The sequence below is a fragment of the Meles meles genome, chromosome 18 (assembly GCF_922984935.1).
Source record: "Meles meles chromosome 18, mMelMel3.1 paternal haplotype, whole genome shotgun sequence".
Lineage (NCBI taxonomy): Eukaryota > Metazoa > Chordata > Mammalia > Carnivora > Mustelidae > Meles > Meles meles.
The window spans coordinates 11120821-11144878 of NC_060083.1; the positions used below are offsets into that span (position 1 = coordinate 11120821).

At 66.3% G+C, this 24058-nt stretch overlaps 1 protein-coding gene across 2 annotated transcripts in view; it reads right to left on the reverse strand.

Moving 5' to 3' along the window:
* The window catches only part of PITPNM3 (PITPNM family member 3), a 58335-nt gene that overhangs the window by 7901 nt on the left and 26376 nt on the right, over positions 1-24058 (reverse strand). The window contains exons 4-17 of one of the 2 annotated variants that reach the window (XM_045986464.1): positions 23667-23714; positions 15148-15224; positions 14583-14818; positions 12173-12362; positions 11797-11919; positions 11257-11441; positions 9232-9404; positions 8073-8243; positions 6923-7117; positions 6360-6508; positions 4330-4446; positions 2121-2237; positions 1726-1874; positions 1333-1482 (exon numbers count right to left, since the gene is read on the reverse strand). In XM_045986464.1, the coding sequence (XP_045842420.1) occupies positions 1333-1482; positions 1726-1874; positions 2121-2237; positions 4330-4446; positions 6360-6508; positions 6923-7117; positions 8073-8243; positions 9232-9404; positions 11257-11441; positions 11797-11919; positions 12173-12362; positions 14583-14818; positions 15148-15224; positions 23667-23714 (2080 nt within the window). Of the gene's footprint in view, positions 1-1332; positions 1498-1725; positions 1875-2120; positions 2238-4329; positions 4447-6359; positions 6509-6922; positions 7118-8072; positions 8244-9231; positions 9405-11256; positions 11442-11796; positions 11920-12172; positions 12363-14582; positions 14819-15147; positions 15225-23666; positions 23715-24058 lie in introns of both variants that reach the window. The other variant, XM_045986463.1, reaches the window with a different exon arrangement.

Genomic DNA, 24058 nt, shown 5'->3' on the forward strand with positions numbered 1-24058 from the left:
GCCTGCCCTGCTGTCCCCCACTGTCCCCGTGTTCTCCCCTTCCCATCCCTGAGTGCGTCATCTCCTTCCAGCAGGGTCTGACCCAACCACCCCCCTCAGCTAGCTTCTCTGCCCTCGCTCACAGCACCCCAACTCCAGCCCAGCCTGCGCAGTCCCCCAGGACCCCAGTGTCCATCTGTACGGGGGGGCATGAGTGGACAGTGCCCCAGGGGGCTGTCCTTTGGCCGACAGGGACCAGTCCCAGACGCGCCTAGAGAGGCATGCGGGCGCAGTGTGTGCCATGGGGCGGCTTCCTGGCTAACCCTGCTGTGGCTTCACACACCTACCCCTACTGCTCCGTTGGCTCCCTGTGTCGTGTCCCAAGGTCTCCCTCCTCTGCGCACCTGGGACACCCAGCGCTCTGCCCCGAAGCGTCCATCCCCCCTTGCCACATACAAGGCAGTGCTCTAGCCCATAACCCTTGTGCTCTGTGGCCGACCAGTCCCCTGGGCAGCCTCTGTGGCTTCCCCTCCTCCTCTCCTCCGCATCCCCCTGCCTTTCAGGGCCCCCTCCTCCAGGAAGCCTTCCCAGCTTCCCAAGCAGCACCAGCCCAGCAGGAGAGTGTCTACTGTTGACTTCACTTGGAGCCGTGCGTTTGCTGGACTCGAGAGGTGGCCCCCAGGGAGCCACATGTCCCGTGTGCGTACCTGCACGTGGTCCCTGCCACGTGAGTCCGGGTGGACCCTGCCCCTACGTACAACCCACAGACCACACTGGGAAGGTCACCGTGACTCCCAAGGCTGGGTCATAAGAAGGCTTGTAGCTTCCCCCAGTGTTGAGGAGACCAGCCACGTGGACAGAAAGCAAGCGAGCCCCGCCAAGGAACAGGAGCTCATGTGAGTACAGAAGCCACGTGGGACTCCAGCCCAGGGGGGCCACAGACGAACCCCAGCCCAGATAGCCACCTGGCTGCGAGTCACGGGGACATGTGACAACATCCCGGCAGAGCCCAGGCAACCCAGAGAACCACGAGAAATGGAATGTGAACGATTATTTTGGGCTGCTAAACACAGAGCCCTTTCTTGCAGCCAGACACACTCCAAATACTCCGATCGTGTCTGGACCATGCTGACTGGGACGGAAGCCTGGAGGCCAGGCCTGATCCGCTGCACCGATGGGTGGACGCGGCAAGGGAGAGGGGAGCTGGGGCCCGCGAGCGGCAGGGCATTTCCAGGGGACCCTGAGTCCTTGAGACCAGGACTTCCCAGCCCAGAGAACACGCGGCCATCTCCCCGGGCTGTGGGCTACCGCCCCTGACGGCAGGACACCCCCTTGCACGGAGGCAGCACTCACCGGACAACATCCACTGCGCCCGGCCGGACCTTGGGGTCACTTCCCATGATGGACACGCTGGCGGCAAAGGACCCATCAATGCTGAACACCACGCACTCCATGCCCCGGGGCAGCACCGTGAGGTAGCTCATCGCGAAGGTCTGGTCGCCCCTACAAGGCACCTGCCTGCGGTCAGCCGTGCGTCCGAGTCAGCTGTTAGCCTGAGGCCCGAGGTCAGCCTGCAGCTGGGGTCAGAGCTCAGTCTGGGGCCGGGGTCGGGAGGAAGCTGGCTGGCGGCCCCGTCCGTCCTCCTCTCTCCCCACGGACAGGCACGGGCCCGCGGGAGGGCGCCCCGAGGCCTCCACCTCCAGACGGCCCAGCTGGCAGGGCCGTGGGGACGAGCCGGCGTCTCACCTGACAACCATCTTCACAGGATAGACGCCGACCCCCAGGCGCCGGGGCCGTGGCACGCTGTATGTGATCCGGCCACTGCCGTTGGTGATCTCGGTGTCCAGGTGCACCCAGCGGCCCGAGGACGGCTCCGCCATCACCAGGATGTCCACCTGCCCAGGGCGGGGGTTGGGGACTCCCTGAAGGCCGGGGTGGGGAGGGCCCAGGGCCCAGGGCCTGGCCAGGAGCTCTCCACCTGAGGCCCTCTCCGCCTAGCGCCCCGCCCTCCTCTCAGATCCACCGAGATCCTACCTTCTCCCGGCTCCCACCTCCCCCGACAGGCAGCCAGCAACCCCCCCCCACCAGCCCCCGCCCCTCCTGCCACATGCCGCCCATGAGGGACAGCGCAGACCCCGTACCTTCTCTCCGGTCAGGGCCACCATGTCAAGAGGCCCGTACATGAAGCGCCCTACCAGGACCTGGGGGCCGTCCTCGGCCGCGATCACGTCGTTGGCCCGGTGGTTTGCAGTCACGTTCTGGAGGAACATAAGTGGGCTCAGCCAGGGCCGGCTTCTTCCCGACACCGTCCCTGGGACGGCCGAAGGGGGGGCGTGTCTCTGCTGCACCACGCCTTCCCGGCAGACCTTCTGAGCCGGGTACCATGGGACCCTCGAGAAACAGGTCTATGGACCCCAACGCTGTCTCCAGGGACAGACGAGCTCGCTCTGCTCCTGACCATCCTGCATGGCAGTGGCCGGTCCCCTGACTGTCCTCCTTCCCGGGTCCCAGCTCACATCCTGCAGCCATTTACTGGGACAGGGGATGGGCCAGAGTAGAGGGAGCGCATGAGGAGGCCATCGCGTGAGGAGGCCGCAGGAGTCTCCACCACGCTCCGGGGCATTCTGGACACTGAGTCATCTCGTCTGTGACCTCCCGCCGTCCCCATCCTTGCACTCGTGGCTTCTGCTCACCCTCCGGCTCCAAGGTCTCCCAGCCCACCCACCACGCCCGACCATGCTCCCAGACCTGAATCCCTCAAGCCGATGACCGTCCCCCTCCAGAGCTCTCCCCAGACCTGCCCGGGCTCCCCTCCAACCCTCTTCGGAAAGCACCGTGGACTTTTCGCGCCTGGGGATGCAGTCCTGATCCTCAGCTGACCCCGCATGAACCTTCCAGCGCATGTCCCGCTGCTTCTGGCCCAGCCGTGGCTCACCCCAGAGCCCCAACTGCGTGGCCCAAAGGCCAGCCCAGCACCAGCACCTCGCCAGGAAGCCCCCGCAGACGACTCTCCCCACCGACGAGGTCTGCATGCAATTCAGTGGCAGGCCCCCCGCGGGCATTGGTCCCTGAGCTGGGTGCCGGGCATGCGGGGAGGAAGCAGTCAGGATCCTGATCTAGACACAGTCGCCACAGGCCCCCCAAGAACACCCGAGGGGGAAGAGTCGATCGTGCAAATAAACGCATGGAAGATGCCCAAACCACCAGTCACTGGGGAACGCAGAGCCGCACCGCCAGGAGACTCCAGGCACACTCGCCTTGGCGGCGGGACCCCTCCTCGCTGCCCCCCACCCCACAGGGTGCAAAACTGTGCAGCGTCCTCGGAGAAGCTCGCCACCTCCTCCCATGGACAGACAGATGGTCTGCCGCTGACAGACGGAGCTGCCGCTCCGAGCCGCCCTTCCCTGCTGGGCCTGCACCCCCAGAGTGAGAACACGTATCCACCGAAGGCCAGCAGCATCGCTCCCAGCAGACAAAAGGGAGCCCCAGAACGCCCGGCAGCCGGCGAACAGGTCAAGAGATGTGTCCCTGCGAGGGAGACCGCTCGGCCGCCTGCTCAGCCACAGAGGCGCCTGGAACCCGGACGCCCCGCAAGAGAAGCCAGACACGGACGAGGGCACGCTGCGTGACCCACACGTGGAGGCCGGCAAGTTGACAGACAGCAGCGCCGGGGGTGGCGGTGAGCTGAGGGGCACAAGCAAGGGGTCGGCCCCCGAGGCCATGAGTGTGTTCCAGAACGGACGACAGTGAGGTCTGCACACATCGGTGACCTCGCCAAGGTCCACGGAGCCGCGCAGGTGTACATGTGGTGTCAAACGTGGCTCTGGCTCAATACATGTGTTCCACAAAAACGGCAGGTCCACGCAGCGCCGATCACCTCCTGCCTCAGGACCGTTCTCAGGGTGCACAGCCGATGTTCCCACCAGACTTGAGGGGCCCACCAGGGCAGGGGCTCTGCCCCAGGCCCCCATGCTCCCCACCACAGGGGACACGGTGGCCACGCCCACACTCGAGGACGGTTGGCCGAGTCAGCACGTGCATTTATGCCTCCCAAACTCCTATCCATACTTCAACACCCCGCAGAGGCGACTCTTGCTCACCAAGCCCTGCGTGGCCTGGCCCGAGAGTCCTTGCTCCGTCTTCTTCCTCTCCCTCTGTCATGGCGAGTACCACAGCAGGCCATGCTCAGGGGGCAAGCCCCACGATTGTGGGCAGCACTCTGACTCAGGTCACACCTACGGAGGCCGGACCTCCAGCGACTCCTCCGGAGCCAGCATCTCCCCCTCCCACCAGCCGCCCCTGGAGCCCAGGCCCCCGCGCCCCCACTCCTGGCGGCCACCGTGCACGCACCCGCAGCTTGACCTGGGTCCTCTTACGGAGCCACTTCTCCCGGGGCTTGGCGGGGCTCAGCGCCGTGGGGTCCAGGCCCACACTCTCCTTGACAGTCACGGTCTCGTAGCGCATCACCTGACGGACAGCGAGGGAGCAGGGCTCCAGGTCAGCCCGGGCTGCCTGGCTCCCTCTGTCTGGGGCGTGGGGCCCACTCGCCCACCTGGGACACTCAGGGGGGCCGGGAGCCCCAGGACCTGGCAGGACCCAGCAGGACCCAAGACCCCAGGACTCTCAGGGGCTTGGCTGGGGCCCCTTCCACCCACTCTGCGCATTGTGCCCGCTGCTCTCCACGCAGCCCTTCCCCACCGGGCGTGCTCTCTAGCCCCCGAAGACATGCCTGTTCTGAGGATGGCCTCTGTGACTCCCAGAACCGTGGCGTCTCTCCGTGGCCCCCACACCCCACGAAACTCTCACCCCATGCAAGGCTCCACCCGCCCCACCTCCCTCCTGCACCGGCAACCAGCAGGCTCGCCCCAGGCCCCAGCACCGTTCTCCACGAGACCCCTGACTGCGCCCTGCCCCGCTCAGAGGCCTGCTCCCCTCCCGCTGCTGCCCCGCCCTCCGGGACTGACCTCAGTCCTCCATCCTCCAGATCCCAGGCTCCCTCCCCAGGGGACTCCCTCCGCATCCCTCCCCCAGGGGACTCCCTCCGCATCACCCCAGGGGTGACCACAGATCTGGCCTTTGTCCGGTTCCGCACAGAGCTCCTAAACCCTTGCCATCTCCTAAATGCTGAGAGACCGTAGGTGTCCTTTGTTTGTTGGTGAGGGGCATTTGGGCCCCACCTAGGGGGGAGCCGGTGGCCGGGAGAACCCCGGTCCCACCCTGACCGGTGGGGGCTGGAGGATGGATCAGCAGCAGCCACTGATTTGACCCGTCCTGCTGGGGAGTGAGGCGTCCACGGAAACCCAGAAGGATGTGGTTTGCAGAGTTTCTGGGTCATGGACACGTGGAGATTTGGGGACAATGGTGCTGGGCGGGGCACAGCGGCTCTGCCCTGTCCCGCACGTCACCCTAGGCCCCTCTTCCACCCGCTGTTCCCAGTCGTGCCCGACACACTGACGACCCTGTGAGTGACGGGTTTCTCTGGGGTCTGGGAGTCGCTCTTGCGACCTGATCGAACCCGAGGCAGGCTCGTCGCATGACCCCGTCAGGCCCTGGCGACAACCTGCACTTGGGGTTCATTCCTGCGAAGGCTGGCAGTCCAGGGGGACCGAACCCCCAGCCTGTGGGATCGGACGGGGCCCCCGGGTAGGTAGGCTCAGAGCTGGGCTGCTTTGACAGACGCCCCACTGGAGGGGGATAGCTGCCGGGTGTGGGGCAGCGCACACGCGGGAATCGGGGGGCCTTGCCCGTCACTGGCTTATGTGTCATTCACGTCTGCCCCGAGCTCCGGACCCTGATCCCTGGCCGGCACCCCCCTCTTCCAGGTCCACCCTCAGACTCGGCTTCCCGCATCCCAGCCTGGCCCTGCTCCTCCCCAAACCTAGAAGCCACGGCCCGGTGCTCGGGACCTCCCCGCTGTCACAGCCGGCGGCCCCTGGCACCCTGCGCCAGCACCCGGCTGCCGTCCCCAGTCGGGCTCCCAGGCTGGCCTCACAGCGGGGCTCCGGCTCTCCGGCCCACCAAGCAGCAGACACGGGTTCCCTCCCACAAGTCCCGTCAAGCGGGTCACCCTCCTTCGCCCGAGCCCGGCCGTGGCTTCTCATGGCCATGGACGCTCCCGGCCCCCAGCCTCTCTGAGGACACCGAGGCTCTTGGAGGAGCAGCCACTGACCACTCATCTCCGTGTCAGAAGATGGGGACATCCTCCCAGCTACTCGCTCCTGCATTTTCTAGAAATCACTGACCCGAAGCCAGCGCCCATCCCGCGACCGACCACCTGACCCCACGACCCCGGCCTGGCTAGCGGCTCTGGGGCCCAGGGTGGCCGGCAAGGCAGCCCTCCCCACGTGCCGGGCCGGGCGCTCCGGGAAGGGGCGCCGCACCTGTCTCAGGATGAAGGCCACCACGTCCGCGGACTCCCAGTAGCTGGCGTGGAAGAGGTGCGGCAGAGCCACCGTGGGGAAGGCCGTCAGGACGTCGGGGCAGTACAGGGCGTAGTCGATGCGCCTGGTGCCCCACCACCTGGCCGTGACTGTGGGCCCGACAGTGGGGTGAGGACAGCGTGGCCTGCTTGGGCCCCGACTGACCCGCGGGGCCGTGGGGGCCCCAAGCACGGAGCCCCCAGCCTCCCGCAGCCCCTCGCCTGCCAGCCCCCAGGGCAGGGGCCGCACATGGGTCCCCGGCGGTGGGCGCCAGCCCCGCAGAGACGTCCGCTCTCATCCCAGGATGCAGGGACTCCCAGTGGGGAGACGGAACGCAGGGGAGAGGGCTCGGGCTGGGGTTGAGGTCAGTCTAGGCCAGGGCTCGGTCCACAGGGCCTTGTCCAGACCCAGAGCTCAGGGCTCAGTCTGGACTTCCTCTGCGGCTCCTGGCCTGACCTCTGCAGCCACCCTGGGGAGGCTCCCTCGACTTCCGACCAGGCGGCGCCCCGAGGACCCTCACTCACCGTGGGAGGCACCCACTGGTGCCAGGCTGTCCGAGGACGCCGAGCTCTCACTATGGGAGCTGTCCTGGCTCGTCCTCCGTTCTGGGCGCTGGGCCCGCAGGCCCTGGGGAGACGAGGCAGGGGCGTCCGGAAGCGGCGGGCTGTCCTGCGAGCTGCCCTCCAGGAAGAGGGAGCTGTGGGCACGCAGGGCATCCGCTGCGGGGGTAACGTCACAGTCGAGTCGTGGCCCTGTGTCCCCCAGCCCCCACCACCCACCCCTTGGAGCCCCCCAATGGGCCTTCTGCACCCCCGACCGCCTCTGAGGCGCAGGTCGTGCAGGCACAAGGCCGCTGCGGAGCCCAGGCTGAGGTCACAGATGACCCGGAACCACGTGGTCTCTCGTACAAATGCCTCCCTGAGCCACGTGGGCCCGCACGGCTCTCCAGCCCGGGGCAGGGCCACGCATTCGAAGGTGCGCGGGGGCCGGTCCGGAGCCACTTCCGTCAGTGGAGCTCCTGACTGTCAGGACTTTCGAAAATTAAGTTTCTGTTACAGATCGGGGGCTGGGGCTGGTTTTCAAGCCTGAATGAACCACAGGCCCAGCAGCTACCCCCGACCTAGTCCAAAGCTCAGAACAGGCGCCAGCCAGACGTCCTCACCTGGGCCGCCGTCCAACCCAGGCCTCCCCCGCCCCTGCCTGGCTCACCCCACTCGAGCCCCAGAGGTCACCGGCCCTCCCCCAGCCCCCGTGTCCCTGCTCCCCCTGCAAAGTTCCTCTGGATCCCCGTCCTACAGCTCATTCCCACCTGTCCCAGTGCCATGGTCCAAGGCCCCCTCTTGCGTGACGCCCACCAGGCTGGGATACTCCCAGATCTGCCCTCCAGCACCAGCACCCAGCGTGGACCCCTGGACTTGCAGTCCGGACTGGCAGCTTGGGTCCTGTGCTGGCGCCAGCCATGGGAAGCCATCGGAGGGGCAGGGTCTGAGCCCCCGTCGCCTCCTGCAGAGCAGGTGCACACCGCCGGGGGCTGGGAAGGCAGGCGAGGCGGCTGCTTCCCCACTGCCTGTCCGTCTAGAGCCCACAGACCTGCTCTGTGGGGGCTGGTCCCCCTTTGGCAAGCTGGTGGGGTCAGCCCGGGGCCCGGCCCGCTCACCCACCCCGCGAGCCTACCCAGGAGGAGGGACTGTCCGTCGCCCAGTGGGAACCTCTGGTAGCGGGGCACGCTGACCGGCGGCACCAGGTGGAACTTGGGCTCCAGCAGTGGCTCCAGCCTTGAGGCTGAGGGGTCGGCACAGTGGAAGAAGCTGTACACCTGGCCGCAGGCGGGGCGCACGTGGAGGCCTGCGGGTGAGAGGGCGCACGGGGCCTTCTAGTTCCCGCCCCCTGAGTGCAGCTCTGAGTCGCCCACCCCCTGCTCAGGAACCTGCCGCGGCCCCGACTACCCACAGGAGCACAGCCGCCATGCGGAGTCCGGCGTTCAGGCTGATCTGCCCCCCACCCCCCAGGAGCGGCAGCAGGCGCCAAGTGCAGCGGCCCCCCACCCAGCCCGCGGCGTCCCCCTCTCCCGGTGGCCTTGCTCAGGCAGCCCCGCTGCCCCCCCTGCTTTCTCCTGGTCAGACTCCCGCGAACCCGTCCCACTCTCACGTGGCCGCTGCCTGATCTGCAGGGCGGACAGGGGTCCTTCGCTCTGCCCCCTCCCCAGCGGCCCAGCCCCCGGGCTCCGGCGGCCCGAGCGGCAGAGCACTCCTCCCGCAGACCAGCAGGTGTCTCCACTGAGGCTCCCAGTCGGCCAGGCTCCGGGGACTGGCCGCTCTGGTGTCTGGGAGCCCTAGGTTTCCTGGGCAACACTGAGGGCGGCTGCGGGATGCTGCCTCACCCCCCAGCCCGCTCCGGGCAGGACCCCCTTCTGTCCCGTCGGGTGCACGTGGGGGAAGCGCTGCTGCAAAAGGACTTTGAGAAGTCCCGAGTGCGGACCCTTGAGGTCCTCTGGGACTCCCCGAGCCCCTGTGACAGCACTGGCGGGGGCAGGTCGTGTGCTGTAGACCAGTGCGGGGGCAGCCGTCCCAGGCTGTGGGCCCCGGGTGTGCTGACCGGCTGCCGCAGGCCTGTGAGCCTACACGCCGGGGAAGGAGGGCAGCGGGGGGCAGACATGGCGTCTCTGAACAGGGGCGTGAGAGCCACCCGTGCCTTTGCCCCATCAGGGGACACGGCCGTCTCCCCCAGCCCCGTCCCCCCGCTCTCCCTGTGCCCCACCCTCTCCCCCAGACGGAGGGCCTGACCACTGCCGCAGACACATAAGGCCCCTCGGGCCACGGCCCAGGCCACCCACCATCCAGCCCGGGCAGCACCGTCCTCCGCATGGCCAGGACCAGGCCCAGGGGCGAGCCGAAGAGGAAGAAGTCGGACACGTCGAAGTCCAGGCGGCCCAGGCTGACCTCAGGTGGCTGGGACGCCCTGGGCGCAGGGGCCTCGGCCTCGTCCTTCAGCACGCTGGAGTGGATGCTGTCCCGGGAAGGGAGAGAGCCGGGAGGGCCGTTAGGGACCGCGCGGGCTGAGAGGGAAGAGCTCGGCCCTCCGTGTCTGCACTGGCTCCATACCGGCCGCCACGGCCCACCCGCATGTCCTCTGAGGGCCAGGTGGGAGGCTTTGGGGGCCACTGGCCCTCCACCTAGGGGCCTCCGGGGCCGGGGGCGGCGGGCAGCCAGAAGCGACTCTCAGACAAACGCACACGGCCACCCTCCGACAGCACTGTATTTCCCCAGCAGGGCTGAGAACCTCGGGGCCCCCAGCACCCCGCACATGGGCAGCCCCACCCCATGGTGCCGGCTCTGTGGGGAGCCCCGGCCCGCACACACGGCCCCAGAAGGCATCAGCCCCGCTTCACCGGCAGTCAGCAGACACAGGTGCGGCCAGCTGTCACCTCCCTCCCCTGCAGCCTGCGGGGAAAGGAGGCGGAGAAAACCCCGCAAATCCCAACCAGTCCCACCCAGGCACTGCTGCTCCTTGGAGCCCAGGTCAACACCCTGTCGGGGACGGGAGTGCACAGCCGGGACGGACGGGCCGCAGAGCCGGGGGCCTTCCTGACCTGCCAGCCAGCCTGGAGGCGCAGCTCAGAGTTTAAGACCGTCCGGGGATCCCCGGTCCAGGCATCGGTTAACGACACGCAGATTCAGCCAGAACCCTTGAGGTGGGCGTGCAAGGGGATTTGGGAGGTGACAACAGGAGCAATGCCGGTGAGCGGCCTGCCCTCTGGGAGCCAGCTACCGGGAGCTGGATCTGAAGGCCGGGGCTCCCGTCTGCGCACCGCAAGCCTCTCACAGTGAGGACGGCGCTGGGGCTGGGCGGTCCGTGTGGGGGATCCGGACGGTCCCTACCACATGCCAGCTACATCACTGCCCGAGAGACTGCCATCCATCCCTGCGGCACAGAGCAAAGCCGCTGACTGCTTCCCACTCTCCAGATCCGGGCCCTCATAAAGGGGTGAACCAGGAAGGTTGTGGTTTCACCTCGCAACCCGGACATGAGCTGCGTTACGGTCTGATCATTGGTGACACAGAGCCTTTGCTCTGGCCGAGTCCCCTCCAGGAGGGCGCCTGGGACACAGCCCTGACCCATGGGACCGTCTTCACACAGGGAGGGTCACCGGGCCTCCGCCTGCAAGTCCCAAGAACTGGGAGAAGCCCCGGATTCGAGTCCTACGATGAGGTGAGTCGTCCTCACTGATAAAATACTCTCCGTGGAGAACACTCCCGACTACTTATTACGTGGGGAAAAGTCAGGAACGGTCGCGGGACAAGGGGTTTTGTCCAAGTAAACCCGTGTGGGAAGCACGTGAATGGTCCACACAGCAAGGAGGGCCTCGGAAACGCCCAGAGCAGGTCTGTTTTGCTGAGTCTGTGATGACCTCATGGTACCGGTCACTGGGTAAGAAAGGGGGCAGGAAGAGAGGGGACAGAGGCCGGGGTGTCCCTCCCCTCGTGGGCCAGCACCGGTCTGTGTCTGTGTCCTGAGTGGAGGTGCAGGTGACTCACGGAGCTCTGGGCAGGAGGCAGCGCCCTGGGGCCTGGGGGCCAGGACACAGGCCGTGTGACCCCAGGAGCTCCCCCTGTGGGGACCTCTTTGGCCCTCAGGGGAATACGGAGAGCACACTCCCGGAGCCGTTCCCAAAATACACCCCATCTGCTCTCAGACCACGTCCTCAGAACCGTCGGCGAGTCAGGGGGCGGCGAGGCCCGGGGAGGGGGCTGTGCTGTCCCGGGTCCCTGCCGGTCGGGGCGGAGCAGGGGCAGGGTGCAGGCCGCCTCCGAGGCCGGGTCTCCTCTGCTGCGGACACGGCGCGAGAAGGGGCGCTCACCTCGACAGGAAGGTGTGATGCTGGGCGACGGCCTCACAGTCGTAGGTGGATGAGTCGCTCTGTTTCCGTGGCAACGGCCTCTGGGGCCCCTCGTCCTCGGGCGCGCTGGACACGTCGATGCTGCTCCTGCTGAGGCGCTTACTGCCGGCCAGACCGCACGCCTCGCTCACCACGACCGGGCTGTCCTTTGGGGCCACGCGGGGGACAGGAGGGCACTACTGCCACCGGAGACGCCACCGGAGACCCCGAGCCCTGGTCCTGAGATGTGTGGGGGGTGCGCTCCCACGGGAGCCAGCCAGCAGCAACGGGCAGGTGTCAGGCACGGCGACCCCTGGGACTCTAGACTCAGCCATGCCGAGCCCCAGTCCCATAGGGCCGCGAAGCCGCACTGCCCAGGTGAGTCACCTCGGATACGTGCGCAGAGCTGACATCGCCTCCCCCAGGAGAGGCCCCTCCTAGGGCCAGACCCCCGGCCTGTCCCCACTGGCCTGTCCCCACCGCCCTGTCCCCACCGCGCTGTCCCCACTGTCCGGCCCGCACCTGCGTGCTGCTGATGCTCCCCTTCCGGCTGCTGCTGCCCGGGCTGTCCCCCGAGGGCCCTGCGCTGTAGCAGATGGCATCGAAGGCCAGGAGGCCCCCCACACAGTCCCCGATGAGACACACCTGGAGAAGACACAGCTGGGACCAAGGCCTGCCCACGGCTGACCCCGAACTCCCTACCCAGCCAGAGTACCGGATGCCTGTCCACGGGAGAGGAGAGAGCCTGTCTCGGTGAGACACGACAGAGCCCACCGGGGGACGGGTGCTCAGGCTGCGGTCTCGGTTGGTCTGATGACGGCTCAGGCCAGGGTGTCACAGGGGTCAGACTTGGGCCTGGGTCGGGCTAGGGCAGGACAGGTCGGGGAGGTCGTCCTACCTGCCCACTGAAGCCGATCCCGTCCGGAGACTTGAGGAACTCCGCGTAGACCTGGTTGGCCCGCTCAATGACCGTCGCCACCGCGTCCTGGTAGCGCGGGGAGGAGATGGCCAGCAGGGGCAGGGCGGCCAGAGGGACGTGGTCCTGGCTATTGCCGAGGCCGCCGTCATCGTGGCTGTAGGGGTTCAGGCTGCAGACAGGGTCAAGGGAAGCCCAGCCAGGCTCAGGCAGGGGCCAGTGTGGGGCTGCACACTGGGCAGAAGGGAGCACAGGCACGAGCCAGCCACGGTTAGGCCCCAGCTTGGGGTTCTAGGGGAGGGGCTGGGCGAGAGCCAGTGGAAACAGGGCACAGGTAGGGGCCTTGGGGGCGGACTGCACCGACTCCCCTGTTCACTGTCCAGACTCCGCCCGCTCCGGCCTGGGATGTGGGCCCGGGCTCTCCTGGGACAGCTGCCTTCCCCTGCCCTCTTCTGCTGAGCCCCAAGGGACACCCCACCATGGGGAAGCCACCTGGTGTGGACCGGGGTTGGGGGCACATATCATTAGAGCAGACTTCCTGGAGGAGGCGGACTTTGGACTAGGTCTCAAGGAAGGCTTCAGGGATGCTAGAAAGGAGGAAGGAGAGCCTTCCAGGCGTGGGATCCCGTGTCGGCCACTGCTTGGAGATGGGCACACAGCTGCACACGTGACCTGTGTCCATCCTTCTTGGGAGAGGGTCAGAGCCTTTGTGGCCCTTGTGAAAGGCGGGATCCCAGAAAGGACTAAGAGACCCTGCCCTACAGCATCTCCACGGCCAGTGGACCGTCTGGTACCTTCGTTTCCCTGCTTCCCCACCAGCGTGTCCCTCCGTCTATGCATGGCTCAGACCCCTCTGGGACCAGCCCCCAGCGCCCACCCCAGCCCACACCCCCACCTGGCCCGCCTCTGTCCCCTGGGACATCAGGCCTCACTGGGCAAAGGACCAGCCCTCTGCCCACGGCCCCAGCTCAGGCTGACGAGCACCCAGGGCCAATCCCACTGGGGACCGCACAGGAAGCAGGACAGGCGACCAGGCTCAAGGTTTCCTGAGCAGATGGCAGAGCCCTTGTGGAGGGCAAGGCTGGCCTCACAGCCATTCCTCATCTCCAAAGAACACAAATTAGAGGAAACAGGCCTCAATTGCTGCCGGAGAGATTTTAATTAGCCGAGCAAGAGCTCCCTCCCGGCAGAGCCTGGAGTGATGGATGGCCCGGCGAGGAGCCGCCTGGGGGAGCGAGGCTGTCCCCGCCCTCCCCTCGAGTGGCCGGGCCATCCATCTTCCTGGTGATCAGGCCAGGGCTGGCTGACCCAGTTCTGGAGGTCAGCCGTCTGGCGGGCGAGGGCCCGGGGTCCCGAGATCGATTACCAGGGACACGGTAGCTCCTGATGGCTGGAGCGGGGAAGAGCCTGTTTCCCAAGTCCCACTGCAGAGCAGGTGCCCAGGGCGGCTGTGCACAGGCAGAGTCCAGGGCTCTTCCCCTCCCGACCACGGGGACCCCAGGGCTGAGCCCCGGGGCCCTGCATTTGACAAGAATCACGTTGGGTCAGGAAACTACTGACTCAACCCGTCCCTCCTTACAGCTCGGACGGAGACCTGCCCTGTGTGTCCCGTGACCACAGGTGAGTCAGCAAGGAGGTTGCTCGGGTCCTGAAGGCGGAGGAGACTTTCCCGTGTCTCCAAGGGAACAGTGGGCCCCACACACCCTGCTCTCCCCTCCCCCCCAGGGACCAGGGGCAGGTCTGGAGGAAGACCCCAGGCCCAGCAAATGCACTGCCTCACCCCTCCAGCCGGGGTCTCTGCAACGTCCCTCACCTAGCCCAGTCCATGGGATGCACTGTGCCCCCGCAAGGATGAAGCCGGGTCACAGCTGACCCCTTGCTCTGCCTGCGGCACCAGCACACGGGACCCTCACGGTCTCCAGCAGGAACTTGGGGCATGATTGTCCACATCATACAGATGAGGACACTGGGACAGGGCCGTCCCCCAGGTCCTCCCCAGGCATCCTGGGGCCCGGCACCTGCTGCATCAGAATGCACGTGCCCACTGGGCGAGGCTGCCCAGATTTGACTCCCAGCTCTAGGGGCCAGGTACCCCCGGGGGAACTGGATTCACCTCTTGGGGCCTCGGTGTCTTCCCCTGGGCCGAGAGGCAGGTGTCTAGTGAGCCCCAGGAGCAGGGCTGCACCATGGAGAGGGCCAGAGCCCAGCCGGCAGAGGAGCTCGTGCTGCACAGCTGTGCAGGGCTCTGGACTCCCACTGACCACTTCCCAGCCCTGTGTTCGTGGTCGCTCAGGACCCGACGCCCCCAGGGGTGCCCCAGATGGGGAGCCCCTCCATGTCATCCCTACCGACCCCCAACCTCTCTGAAAGGGAAGGAAGGATGTAGACTCACTTAGAGACGAGGGAGAAGGCGTCGGAGCAGACAGCAGGGCAGGGCACGAACTTGACGAGGATGTGGCCCAGGGCCGCCGGGAAGTGGGCTCGCGTGACCTTCTCCAGCACCGAGCCGAAGGTGTGGATGTCGGCCGCCTTGCAGGACGGGTCCCCCACGCCCGTGTCCAGGATGCTCCCCCCATGCAGCACCAGCAGGAGGACGTGCGTCTTGCAGGAGCGCTGTGGGCAGCCTTCCTGAGAAGGACACGGGTCGGGATAGACAGGAGGCAGGGACGCGCTGTCGCACACACAGCTGTGGCTGGCCTGTCTCAGCTCCCGCCGTGGCGGGGCCTCCTGTGCATTCTGAGGGCGGTGCAGGGGCAGCAGGCTGGCCAAGCCCCCTGTTACCAGGGCGGGAAGGGTCCCACAAGACCTTTCTTGTTCCCACGGGAGCCAGCAGCCCAGAGCAGTACAAGCACCTGCCCAGGGGCGCACAGCAAGTCCTAGGGTGAGGAAGTCTCCCAGCCAAGACTCCTGACTGGCGGCGGCCCAGACGCCCCAGACGCCCCAGAAGCCCAGCCCACCTCATTGTCATCGTGGATCTCGATGCTTCCCTGGGCTGGGAACCTCTGTCTTCTCAGGGAGACCCGATACAGCTCTCCTGCAGGGGAACGGAGGACTCAGCGCCTGTAGGCCTCCCAATGCCAGAGCCACGGCGTTCCCTGGGGTCTCGCTGGAGGGACAGCGTCCAGATCAACGGGACCAGAAACTTCCATCCTCCCCAGGCAAGGGAAGCCGGCAGGGGCAGCCATGGCATGCCCTGTCCCTGGGGCCAGGGAAGGCGGTCCCAGGAAGCCCGACAGACAGCCGCAACGGCACAAGTGTCCTCTGGGGACTCCTGCTTCCAGCTTGGGATGCAGATGTGGGCCGAGCACCCCTCTGAAAGCCGGAGCCCCGCTCAGAGTGTTTTTTTAAGCACCTGCGTGAAGCCGTCAGACCAACCGCAAGGCTGTGTATTCGGGGAGCAGGGGCGGGGGGCAGGCAGAGCCCCAGAGAGGCGTGGCAGCATGGGGGTCTGGGGAGCTCTGGGGTGTCTTCACAGCTGCCACTCTTCTTCTGAGGCCTCCAGCGAAGCCTGCGTCCCCCAACGCTGGGACCCGCAAGCCGCCCCTGCAGACCGAATCTGGCCCACCGCCTGCTCTTGTAAATAAAGTTTTATTGGGGCACAGCTGGAGTCCGTGGCCACTCACAGGGGCCTCAGCGAGTCTTTCGAGCCCACAAGGCCTGGACTACTTGCCCTCGGGCTGTGCGGTCTGAAGCCTGCATTCCCGAATGTTGCTGCACCGGAGTCTGGGGTGGAGAGAGACGCCGCCAGACGTCCAGCCGCCCCCTCGCTGCCCGCCCGGGGCCACCTGCCGCGCAGACCTTGCTTCCTCTCCCTTCTCCCCGTGGGAAGGATTCCACTTTCTCTGTGTGGCCGCACCACAGGGCTAGACTATGAACCCCTCGTGTGCCGTCAGTGACCGGGAACTCACGCCCACCCCGAGCCTGCCACACCTGCGAGGAGTCACGAGGGGAGGACCCTCCAGGGGCTCTGCAGGCAAGCCCGCGGCAGGGGAGGGGGGAGCTGGACCCAGGGTCAGAGTCGGGTCTCCCAGCGGCCCCAGGGTGCTCCGCCAAGAGCACCCAACAAGAAGCCCTTCTTGGCACGCAAGTGTGTTTCTGAACTCCTTGGTCTTTATAACACACACCTGGTCAGGGTAGCTGCTTTACGAGCTGGGAGCTGCTGCCCAGACGGGCGGGAGCCGGTTTCTCGATGGCAGAGGGGCTGGCCCGTAGGGAGCGGTGAGGGAGGCCTGCTCAGCCTGCGCTTCCTCCAGCTCCTTCCAGCCACATGACTGTCCCTGTAACGGCCCGTGGACCCCGGGCCCCGACCCCAGGACAGGCTCCCAGTACAACAGCCGGGGAGCAGGCCTGGTCTTGGCAGAGCACTTACTATGTCCCCTGCGCTGTCCCCTCCTCCCCACAATGGCCCTGAGCTTTGGTTCTCCGGGTGTGAGCCCCATTTTCAGACAAGAGAACCGAGGCTCACCCCTCCTGGGTCAGGTGCCCCCGGCCTCACCGCGAATCAGGCCATGTGAGCCTGTACACAAGCCCCACACCCAGCCCAGGACGATGCCTGGTGGTGCTCTGTCCTCCCCGGGAGGGTGACACCACACTCCCCGTCCGCAGGAGAGGAGACGCTCCTGCAAACCACAAAGCGGCAGGCCGCCCAGCACGGACCTCATCCCCACAGCAAAGCGGCCAATTCCGTGGTGTGTGTGACCACGGGGCTGGCAGCAGCCCAGAGACCACACTTCCGGAGGCTGGGTGGGACCTGGTTTAGAGCCAATGCCCGAGTCCAAGGCTTGCTCTCAGCGGCTTGAGAGTGGGACTCAATTTTCTCATCCGGGGATGGGGACGGCAGCCTCCCAGAGCAGGAGCCCAGCACAGAGGGGCTCAGAGTGGGGCTGGCCACATGCTAAGTCTGTCCGTGTCAGTCATGCATTTGGAGGACATGCCAGGGAGGCTCAGGGGTCCCCGAGCTGGGGCCAGAGGCCGGCAGGGCCATGGCTGCCTTGGGCACACACAGCCCTGACCCCAAACCCGCCGGAGCCCTGATGGCCCCCCCTCACCCTCGCTGGGCCGGCTGTCCCCCTCCAGTGTGCCTGCAGGTTCCTGCGCGGTGGCTGCTACAAATTACCACCACGAGCCTATACATAAGCCACAGGGAAGACACGAGGGTCCCGCCGTCTCCCAGGCTCCGTGCCCTCCGCAAGCGGGGACTGGCTCCTGCACTCTCACTGAGCCCACAGGCCCCAGGCTCCCACATCCTCCGTCGGCCCGCAGCCAGCCGCCTTGGCCCCACGCCACGCTCCGGGCAGTGAGCTGATGCCGCATCCTGGCCACGGACGACGCGGAGGCAGCTCGGGCCTCAGCAGGGATGGGCCTGGCAGGGCCCTGGACGCCCCATGTCTTCCCCTGCCAACGGCAAGAGTCTGGCTTCCTTTCAGCGCAAAAACCAGAGAGCTTTGGCTCTGGGGGAGGGAGGAGGGGAGGCCTCACCCGCAGACCTAGATCCGGCCCCCCCACCCTGAGGACTGGCTACCAGGCCTGGAGGGGGCCCTTGGGGACGTGTGTCTCCAGCCTCAGCAGAGGCCTCTGCAGACACGCAGAAAGGCAGCCTCGAGGCCCCCCTGCCTGTGCCTGGTCCACAAGCCTTCTGCTCTTCTGAGAAGCAGACAGTCCCCGCAGAGTAACTGAGGACACCGGTTCCGGCCACCAAACCCGGCAGCTTCGCTCCTCCCTGCTTTGGCTCATGCTGAGCTCTCTGCTGCACGGCCTTTCTCCCCGGCACACCAGCGAACTCCTACCTATACCGCAAAACCCTGCGCAACCATCCCAGCCTCTGGAAAGCCATCTCAGGTCTACCTAGGAGAGACGGTCGTCTCGCACTGTGATCAGCAGGGCCTGGCTCATTGCTGTGAGGTTAGTCGACCATTTCTGCATCAGACTGGCGGTCCCTGAGAGCAGGGAGCATCGGCAGCCAGGTTTTTGTGAAAGCTCACTGCAAAGACCCGGGGGGGGGGGGGCGTGCAGCCTGGGACACCTCTCCGTGCTCATCAGCCCCAGGAGAAGTCCCGTCTAGGGAAGCAACGTCTACCGGGACGCGCACCTCCCGGAAGGCCCCTGGGAGGGCTGGTGTCAGGGAAGCATGGCGAGTTCTCAGCCTGGGCCTCATGGGTCCTCCCCCTCCACAGGCTTCCCCAGAGCCTCTGGTGACAGGAGCGGCGGGCAGGGTCCCGGGAGGCGGGGAGCCCAGGACCTCGTGGGTGGGCTGCGTGGTTCTCCCCGAGGCTTTGCTCCCGCCGCGGGGCTCTATTCAGGCAGGGTCCCTGCGGTGCCCAGGCCTGGGGTGGGGAGAGCCCATGGCTGTTTCTGTGACCGCGTCTTGTGACCGCAGCGCCCACCCCCAGCACCCCTGCTGGCCTACCCAGCTCCCCGTGACTTCCCCTGCCAGCTGGAGGGGAGGCTATAATTGCTTACTCACAACCTTGGAGAGGCACACATTGTCATCACCCTTCTAATTACCAAGTGCCACAGTGCTCCTGAGACAGAAGCCAAGGTCAGCGCCCACACGCTCGGCACACTCGGCAGAGCGTCACCCGGCTCGGCGGAGGGGTCCGTGTCCCTCTCTCCCGCCGCCAGCCGCGGGGACCACGAGGGATGGAGGCCCCCGGCTACGCCCCTGTCAGGGTGGTTTTGCTTGGACGGGGTTGGGGGGACACCGGGTGATTTTCTCATTTTCCTCCCGTGAGCCCGGACTTGCTTTAGTGTAAAGCTATTGCGAGCGCGAGCGTGTGTCACAACAAGGACCGTGAACCAGCCGCAAGCCCTGCCCGACCGCACACACACCACACGCGCAGCAGAGCAACCGGTCGGCCGTCGGAGCTGGTGGGCTGGCAAGGGCCCCGAGGGCGTGCAAAGGGGAAGGAAGGCCTGGGGGGCCGACGGTGACCATGAAACACGGCCCGCAAATCAAAATCCTGCATTTGGGCCCCCAAACCAGCTGGACACCATGGCGGCCTCCTGCTCCACTGGCTGGGGCCCACACGTGCACCCAGGAGCCCGAGGACCTCAAGGGCCCTGGGGTCATGTGACACGGGCCTTGGCTGGGCAGGGGTGCCCACACGGCCTCGCAGTTGCAAGCTCCAGCGTCTTCAGGGCAGAGCGAGGACGGCGCGTTCCCGCAGCTCAGGCTGCTCGGAGGGCTCAGGTAGAGCCCAGAACCAGGCAGGGAAGCTGCAGGACGGGGGCCCCTGCCCGGAAAGAGCGGTCTCAAGGGGACGCAGTGGCCTGCAAATGCTTGGGGGCTGCATGTGGGTCACAGAGGGACGGCAGAGCCCGGCCACCGAGGGGGGTGGCTTCTGAGGGTTCATGGCTGTCCCGGAGGGACCTGTGCTGGCTGGGAGGAGGGACTGTAGGAGCAAGTGCTGTGAGCGGACGCCGGGCAGGTGGACGCCGGGCAGGTGGACGCCGGGCAGGCACCCCGGGCACGGTGGGCTACGGCAGCCTCGGTCCTTCAAGGTCATGGCCCAGCCCCGTCGGCCTGGGTTCATCTGCTAAGGAGGCTCACCCCGGTGGGCCGGTCAGCCCCCCCAGAGGCAATGGCCCACACGGAGGCCTGACCGCAGCCCCATGGAGTGAACCTGGGGAAGGAAAGGGGTAGCAACTGCTGCCGAGCCTGCTGGGCCCTGCTGGGGAGCGGGCACAGAGACACAGCAGAACAGCAGCACCCACCCGCGCACACCCGCACGCTAACCCCTGCTGCTTCCAGAGAAAGGACGGGTCATGGCTCCTGTGCACAGGCGCCCACCGGAGGGACGGCCGCGGAGATCACTCCAGAAGGCCTCCCAGATCAGCACTGCCGCGCGGCCCAGGGTGTGGGAAGGCAGCCACTCCCCGTCCACGGTTGGCGTCGGGAGCCGGTGAGACGGGTAACACCACCCGGAGACAGGACCCCTTCCCGCGGCCGGCGCACCCCAAACGCACAGGGGGCGAAGATAATCCTGCTACGTGCTCACCCGCGAGGAGCAGGGCAGGGCGGGCGCATGGCGGGCTCCCACTGGTGCGTATTTATGGAGACGATCGTGTGCAGGGAACGCGGCCAGTCACCGCCGCGGGGAGCAGCGCGCCTCACCTGCGTCCTTCCGGAGTTCAGACCATCGGCCGGCACTGCCCACTCGGATGTCAGATTAAAAGTGGGAATTTTCTCAGTCCCGTGGAGCGGGCGGACTTCTTCTGGGAGATGCTGGTTTCTACATTCTCCCTGCTTGGGTTTCCTGGCCAAGGTTTCCTGTGGCAGCGCTTCCTGGTTTTGTTTCCAGAAGCTCTTTTGTTCCCAGGAGAAAAGGATTTGAGGAAACAGATTCTCTCCGGCTGAAGAGAGATTCTCACCCCAGGCTGAGACCCATGCGGGGTATCCTCAGGGCTGGGGGAGCTCGGGGGGGCCCAGACTGCTGGCCAGGGGCTGCACAGGGGGACAGATGGGTCCACTGGGCTGGGGCTCCCACATGTGAGCACCTGCCTGGTCCCATGCCCCCGGGTTTCGCTGAACCTGAGAATGCAGCCCTTTCACGGGCCCCGCTCCAGCTCCGCGTCCACGCAGCCGTCTTTCTCCACTGGAGCCCTGACCAAGTCACGGGTCCCTTAAGATCCCAGCACCACGGTCCCACACCAGCCTCCCCTCTGCACATCTCCCCTCTGAGCTCAAGCACTGGGCCGTACAATGGTTTTCCGACCTTCTTCCTCTCATCACAGGGGCTTTGCACATTCTGCTCCCCAAGCCCTGCGTTTTCTTCACGCAGCTGTGTCCAAATATTTCCTCCCGAAGCCTCCATTGTCCTGCCCCCAGGGGTCCCCATCCTTGCCCTCCTCCTCCCAGAAGCACCGGGCTCTCTCTTCGGGAACTCGTCCTCACACTTCAGGTTTTCTGGTTACTTGACCCGGCATCTCCTCCCTCGCCAGCCAGGAGGGCCTTCGAGGCCGGGACTGAGTTTATTTATGCTCCGTTTCCCCCACACAGACCGTCCGGGCACTGGCACCGATGAGGTACTCGGGAAGTGTTTCTCAAACAAGTGAGTGGACAAATATCTTGTTCCCGCTTTGGAGCCCCGTCAGCGTCGGAAGCTGAGGATGTCCCAGCAAAGCACAGACGCCACACAGACGTGTGCAGACACAAGCGTGTCCTCGTGTGGAGGAACGCACGGGCGCACTCACACGCACGCCAATACACACACGAGTATCGTGCGGCACACACGCAGGAGGAAAGCTCCCCAGGCCGCCGTCTGCCACCCCGAGCTCATTAAAGCAGCTAAATATAGCCCGTCTGCAGCTGTGCTCAGCACGCTGCCCACACCAGCCAGGAAAAGACACCAGCTACCAGTGGAGCTGCGGGCAGGGGGCTCTGGGCACGGCGGGGCTGGGGGACGGCTGTGGGCAGGGGGCTCCGGCACGGCGGGGCTGGGGGACGGCTGTGGGCAGTGGGCTCCGGGCCTGGTGGGCTGGTGGGAGGCGCTGTAGAGACACTGGAAGGGACCCTGGGTCATGGTCCAGGCATCTGAGCTTCTCCTCTGGCTCCCGGGCCCCAGCAGGGGGACGTGAGGTCGGGCCCCACATGCGGGGCGGGTGCTGACACCCCCAGCTTCTTTGTCCCTTTCAGGCCACACAGGCTCCACAGGTGACGAGCCCACGGAGCCGAGCGCAGTCAGGACACGGCCCGCTGCCTGCTTCTGGCGCGGGTGCAAACAGCGAGGGGAAATACTCGAGAAGACCCCGCACGGGGAGGAAGGCCCCAGACCGCAAAGCACGGCACCCGCGTCGGGGACTCGCGCTCCGCCTGCTCTGGATGGGAGTCGGCAGAGCAGCACGGACGACGCCGTCATCTCGCTGAAGCCGAGATGCACCCAGCTCCGCGGACAGCACAGCCCAGCTGGGGAAGTGGCCCCGCCACGGCCCCACAACCACGTCCCCGCACGTCCCCGAAGAAGATCCTGAAGGCGCAGACTCGCGGGACAGCCTTCAGCACAGAACACGGACTAAAACCTACACCCGCGGTTTGAAAACAGAACACAAGGGAATTTGCCTTCACGTAAACGCGTGTTTTTTCCGGCCCAGTCCAGAAGCGGCGGACGGGCGGTCAGCCCCACGGCTCTCCCTCTGAGGCAGGTCGTGCCTCCCTTGCTGCGGAACGTAGCCACACCCCACCCCCTGAGTGATGGGAGGTCTGACATCTTGGAGGGCCAGACTGGCCTGGGGAGACGCCCCATGCAGAGCTGGCTAATTTGCAGAGACGAACGAGCCTTCCACCTGCAAACACCTGCTCTCATGGTCCAAACCCCTCCTTCATGAACAAGCCAACCCTCCCCTGCCTGAAGTGCCCCCAGGATGGACGCACACCGCCCCCCCATGTTTCTCAGTAGCTGCTCCTTAGCTATTGCCTCCTTTCCAGTGGAAAACACTACCCAGGCTCTCAGCTGAGCGCCCCTATGCTCTGTCCGCCCCTCGGGTCGTGCACCCCTGCACTCGGTCCAGGGCCATGCACCCTGGGGCCCTGTGCCCCCGCGCTCTGTCTGCCCCGGGACAGAACTGGGAGCTTCCTTGTGGCCCTTCCTCCTGGGAAACGTGAAGGTACAGATCCCCCTGGGTCTTCACTCAGGCTTCTCTGTATGCTGAACTCCGGGAGCACGTCCGGACGCCACTCCACTCATGCTGAGCCCCGTGCACTCGGCCTGAGGCTTTGGGGTGCCCCTGGCAGAGGAGCCCGGGCTGCCCCGGCCCCTGACAGCCTTGTCCATGGCTGCCCCCAAGTGCAGAAAACCCCTTCCATGCTGCTCCTGAGTCGTGGGAACACAGACGCCTTCCTGCAGCTGAGGGATGGGCGAGCCCAGGGGGCAGGAGAGGGCGCAGCGTGGGCTTAACCCTCGAAGGAGCAACCATAGACCCAAACAGCAGGAGAGAGAAGAAGGGGGTTCGGAGACCCAACTTCCATCTTGACCCTCCCCGACCCCAGCCTCTTGAGAAACCCAACCCCGCCAGCAGCAGACACGGCTCAGAGGATGTCCTCAGGTCACAGGGTTGCCTGCGGACACTCTGCCAAGCCTCCCTGGGGCGGGCCCTGCAGGAAACCTGGAGAAGCCCCACCAGACAGATGTGCAGATCCAGGATGACTAGGGCTGAGCTCTGCACTCACAGCCTCTGGGGGGTGGGGGAGGCAGATGGCATGTCCGTGTCTATGTCACCCAAAGGACCTCATCTCTGAGGATCCAAGGCTTTGCACCCCGTTCCCGTCCTCTCTGACCACAGGCAAATGACACACAAGGCTTTGCGGGGTCCCATCTGCTGTGCCGGGCTCAGCCTCCTGGCCCACCAGCCCCCGCGCTGCCCACACATGGGAACTCGGGACCCCAGGCTCAGTCCACAGGGCAGGGAGGGGGCCCAAGCCCAAGGAGGCTGGACCCACCCAGGCGGGAGACAAGCCTCCAGGGGGTTGGGTTTAACTCACGCTGCTTCTCCTGAAGGGCGCTGGAAGTGCACGGGGCGCTCGCGTCTCCTGCGAGGAGAGAGAAGACATGTGAGCAGACTCCCCACCACGGTGCTGGGCGCTGGGAGGCCACGTGGAGCTCCTGCCCACCCCCTCCCAGAGCTGGGGTGGGCAGATCTCTCCCCTTCATGCCCCACAGCGCACAGAGCCGGGGAACACGAGGCTTGGCCTCCTCTCCTCCTGCCGTCCCAGGGCAGCTCCTCACAGGACGCTGCCCTCTCTGAAGATACTCGGCAGCGTGCAGATCACCACGGGCCCTCTCCTAGCTCCACACCCACGTCCGCTCCTGTCTCCCCCCCTGCATTAGCTCTGGATGCCCTGGACCACTGCAATGACCATCCTGGGACCGCCCC